This window comes from Gobio gobio, assembly GCF_949357685.1.
Source record: "Gobio gobio genome assembly, chromosome: 8".
Lineage (NCBI taxonomy): Eukaryota > Metazoa > Chordata > Actinopteri > Cypriniformes > Gobionidae > Gobio > Gobio gobio.
The window spans coordinates 3,304,226-3,309,443 of NC_137114.1; the positions used below are offsets into that span (position 1 = coordinate 3,304,226).

General features: G+C 43.4%; 1 protein-coding gene across 1 annotated transcript; it reads right to left on the reverse strand.

Annotated features, from left to right (window-relative positions):
• Nucleotides 1–481: 481 nt before the first annotated feature.
• Nucleotides 482–4,514, reverse strand: neu4 (sialidase 4; the record flags this gene model as incomplete). Its single annotated transcript, XM_079823234.1, has 3 exons — nucleotides 482–1,302; nucleotides 3,969–4,224; nucleotides 4,314–4,514. The coding sequence occupies 3 exons, from the start codon at nucleotides 4,512–4,514 to the stop codon at nucleotides 482–484; spliced, it is 1,278 nt and encodes a 425-aa protein (XP_079679360.1).
• Nucleotides 4,515–5,218: the final 704 nt, after the last annotated feature.

A 5,218-nucleotide genomic window follows, 5' to 3' on the forward strand; every position in this document is an offset into this window, starting at 1 on the left:
GACTTAAAAAGATCGTTTGTGTAGCCAAATGTTTATTTAACTAGGAAAATGAAGTGTAAGAGGGACATATATTTATATTTGATATGTAAAAAAAATGTCCGGACTTTGCCTCCTCGTTTTAAAACACCACCGCACACCACTATATATAGCTATGCCCAGTTTTTACATTTGAGCCCCTGCCCCTGAGAAACTCTCTGCACATCCCTGAGCTTAACTCTTTTGATTTGACTGTTTTTTACCCAGCAAATAAATCCAGAGAAACTGCTAATTTTGCAGTGGTCTCTTGACTCACTTTTTCACGCCAGCATGTTTGATCATTAAACCCAGAATATCTGAACATACAATATGTCAAAGAACAGAGCTTTAAAACAAAAAGAAAGGTTTTATTCTAGATAGATAGATAGATAGATAGATAGATAGATAGATAGATAGATAGATAGATAGATAGATAGATAGATAGATAGATAGATAGATAGATAGATCAGCAGATAAAGCAGCGCTCCCAGACTCTGTTCTTCTGCTTGAAGCCTCTTCTTTGCTGGTTGTTGTGTGGAAGGTGGTCGATGAGCTCATACAGTGTGAAGATGCAGAAGGAAATCTCATCATAAGCCGTCCTTGTGCCGTTCTCAAACAGGCAGGCAAAGGCGGCGACCGCTGGGGCGTCCTCAGACATCAGCTCCACATAGGCCAGGTCTGAGTATGCACTCGGGCCGTCGTATATGACCCAGGGTCCTGACCAGCTGTCTGGGTCTCGAGGCAGGAGGCTGAGGTAAACGCCCAGGTCGCGGCGGCCATTCCAGCATGTGGGGTGAGAGTATACCACCCATGTGGGAGGGAGGAAGTTCTGAGCCGGGGATATGCTGTAGATGGACCTCGCCTGGCTCAGAAGGGGTTGGTAGACTGGGGCGGGAAATCCAATCACACTGCCATGGCACCCATTTCTGGGCTCCACTAGTTTCTGCACCAGCTGGCCGTCCTGAAAAACAGCTCCATTATCAAAACTAACGGCCTGCACCCGGAAGCCGGACACACTCCGGGCGTTGCAGTACAGCGTGTTGAGTCCATCTTCCTCATCTACTGACACCATCTGACACTCCACGCTCTCTGGAGCAGACAGCGCCGCTCCACAATGCCACACCAGTCCGTGCGAGTCACTGTAGAAACAGAACGAGTGCGGCGACGTCTTACACTTCCTGCCAAAGCAGTTTCTGCAGTCAATGTGGTAGGCGTAGGCCGGGATTATTAGCCTCCCGGATTTTAATTGGGTTCCGTGACCTGGACCCACAGCAAAAGTGGCCCACTCTGCCAGCAATAAAACACACAGTTACTTTAGAGACATCATTTTAGTGCAAAATATCGAACAAAGTAGAGTAATTGTGGAAATTAAAGGCCAGTTCACACCACACCGACAGACACTTCATTGGGTTTTGTCAGATCGGTGTGTTACCCGTCGGATTGAACAGGCCGAATCTGTGTTAGGGTATTTTCACACTTGGGTCCTCTTTAAAAGAACCAAACTCAGACTCCTTTAAGTGGACCAAAAGGTGAACCAAGTGAAAAAGGACCCAGTTTTCTTCACGTTCACACTGTTCCTGTCCCTGAAAGAGGACTCAGATCCTTTTTTGGTCCACTTTAGTAGGAATGTGGTCTCAGACCCCTTTGTGTTCACACTGTTGCTTTCTGGATCCAGTCCAGTTCAGTGTTTGATGGATGGCCCTATGGCCTTCAACATTTGATCCCATTCACTTACATTGTCTGTGCCTCGGTAACCAAGATATTTATTTGTAAAAAAAAAAAAAAAAATGTTTAAGTGACATTGCTACAAATGAATTGAGTTGTTTATCTTTTTACATAAAAAAAAATATATTTTTTGCAGTACTACATATTCTTGCGCTTGCTATGTCACCCATCCACCTTTGTAAATAACATTTTGAATTGTTTTCCTTGAATCATGTTTATTTAATTGCATCAGCATACAAAAAATAAACAATATAATAAAATTCAAATTAAATAAACTGCTTTAAAATTTCAAGGTTAAGTGCCTTAAAACAGCATTCAAGTAAGAAATGGAAAACTGCAAAGGCTAGTAATGCAGATGTTTACATTCACTTAAAACAAAACCACCTGTTTATGTGAAACTTGTGTGTTTTTGACACTTTAAAATAAATGCAATAGGACGCTAAAGAGGCCGTTTAGTACACGCGCTGTGACAGCTGGCTTATGTGCACATGCTTTAGGTGTGTGCGCTCGTGACACCATTTTAAACTGGCAAGGCGCGCAGCTTCTCTCTTACACAGTGCGGAAGCGGTTGAAATTGCAATAAACAAATGTAAGTTGTGAACGAATAATTTGTAGAGAATTGCTAGAAGAAGCAGTCATGATGAACAGCCGATTTGTACGGAGGCATCTGATGACGAAGTTACACTGGAATTCGTGAACAGAAAAATCAAGTAAGCCCAGAGCAGTTTGTGTTCAAATTGCGTGTTTTTAGCGAACCGTACCATAAAATCAGATCGAACTTCCTGAGATTGTCTCGGTTCGGTTCGCTTTAAAGGGGTCTGAGATCGTTTGGAGTGTTCACATATGGGGCAAAATCACGCAAACCGCTAGCCTGGATGCCAGCCGAACTTAGCCCCGCCCACAACATTTGAGCTCGGGCAGTTCGGTCTGGACTTGATCTGTAGAGGAGTAATTATGCCTGAACAGAAACTGTTCGGACCAATGAAATCATCAGGGCGGGCTTTAGACGATGATGGACAGATGATCAACAGTAACGTCATCATCCACGTCATCAAAGGCGCTTGGGTTGAATTTGTTCTAATCCTAAACGGAGAACTTGTTCGTATATGCGTTCACCTTCACTATTTCTCTCAGAAATGATGATGGGGTTGGTAAGTACTCTGTGTATCCTTAAATTCTTTTTTTACAACACCGGCAAAGATCGTTTACACTCATCTTTTTCTTCTTTAGGCTACTTATTCCAGTGTGCGGCAATAGCTTTCCGGGGGGGGGGGGGGGGGGGGGGGGGTCCTCTGGAAAAAAAGGCATTTGGGGGGTAAAATATGTTATTTTGGCAGGGCTGCCTGCTAAAATTCGCATTCCTGGGTCTGTATATCCCATAATTGGGGTCGCATTAACCCGCGGACTTGGCAACACAGTGCAGTTGAGTTCTGTTAACATTTGACAACTAACGCTATGCGTCGCTCCGTTGCTCTGATTGGTTGTAGGTCTATCCAATTGAGGTCTTTCCTGGCTCGGTTGAAACACGCCCCATAATCACAGCCCAACGGAGCAGTATCAGACTCAAATTCTGACTAGAATTGAGTATGACGACGTCAGGCTAGCGAACCGCGCTCAGACCCCTGAAAAAGACCAAGTGTGAAAACACCCTTAGGATGTCTGACAAGTGACGTGTTGTAATTTGGTGACTGTCGGCGTTGGGCTTAAGACTGCAGTCTACACTCTCAAAAAATGGGTACAAAATGGCTGCCACTGGGGTGGTACCCATAAGTAGAGGAAAACAATGGTATAATTGTACCCTAAGGACCAATTGTGTACCTTTAAAGGTACAGTTGTATGTTTTGTTCCCCTGGGAACAAAATTGTACCTCCACTGTACCTTTTTTCCTGAGAGTCTATTCTTTCTGCACTACTGGCATCAGCAAAAGGAGTTGAGAAACTTCAATTGGTCAGACAAATACTAAGTCCCACCATGAGCCAGAGGTTGAAGTGATGGGCTGATCAAACAAACATTTCACTGTTTACAATCTCAGATGTGAAACATTGGTTAAACCAAAATGCATAGCCATTGTGTTGAATTGACCAACCATTGGTTCATTGAAAAACCTCCGGTTGTGTTCTACAGAAGAGAGACTGACATCAAGTTTTTGGGTGAACTATACCTTTCAATCTGGAATAAGAGAGTCTACATTAAGATTGATCTGAGGAAGATGCTCTGTCAGACTGTACCTTTAATGGTGTCCCCTATGAGTGTCCTGGTGAGGTCAGTAGCGGAGCTCCAGGTGTCCCCGTGGTCACTGCTGGACACATAGCAGAGCCGGGTCACGTTCTTCCCTGTGATTAACTGGTAAGACTCAGAGGTGTGACCCAGAACCGCGATGAAGAACAGGAAGATGGTGCCCGTGAACTCATCATAAACAGGGCACGGGTTCATTGAGCGGTGGCCCTCCAGTCGAGCGCTACTCAACACCTCCATGTCCTTCCACTGAGGACAGAAATAAGAGGCTTTTTTCATTACGAAAAAACATATTCTATTGGTTTAATAGTATTAGCAGATGTTAGAACGTGTCTTACGTCCACATAGTTTTTATAAAACGTGCCCTTGCGCATGACCAGCAGATGAGCTTGAGCGTCCGCTGGAGTCAGTCTCTCCTCACAGAAGGCCAGGAAGCGGCCGGAGCGAGGAACGTAGATCAGCGCGGGCACGCGGTACGTCACTCCACTCGGCTCCTTCTGGAAAAGCATCGACCGGGCTGGGAAATGCCGGGACCCCATAGCCTCAGATAACTAACAAGAAAAGAATAGTCAAGTCAGTACCCTTTTCATTTACCAGTTCAAACTACAATGCAACATTTTAAAAAGAACAGTGAACCCATAAATGTTTCCCCTCCACCGGTTTGATGTTTTTCAATAATCTCATCACGAATATACAGAAGATGCTCAGCGCATGGTGGCTTATTAGGGTTGGGTATTGTTATTATTTCTGAACAAATCTCTTGAATGAATGATTCAATGACTCACTCATAAAGACATCACTTGTTTCATTACTGGATGAATCAGTGTTTTTGAATGAATCTCTTGAGTGAATGATTCAGTGACTCACTCATAAAGACTTCACTTGTTTCATTACTGGATGAATCAGTGTTTTTGAGTGAATCTCTTGAGTGAATGATTCAATGACTCACTCATAAAGACTTCACTTGTTTTATTACTGGATGAATCAGTGTTTTTGAATGAATCTCTTGAGTGAATGATTCAATGACTCACACATAAAGACTTCACTTTGTGTCATTACTGGATGAATCAGTGTTTTTGAGTGAATCTCTTGGGTGAATGATTCAGTGACTCACTCATAAAGACTTCACTTGTTTCATTACTGGATGAATCAGTGTTTTTGAATGAATCTCTTGAGTGAATGATTTAATGACTCACTCATAAAGACTTCACTTGTTTCATTACTGGATGAATCAGTGTTTTTG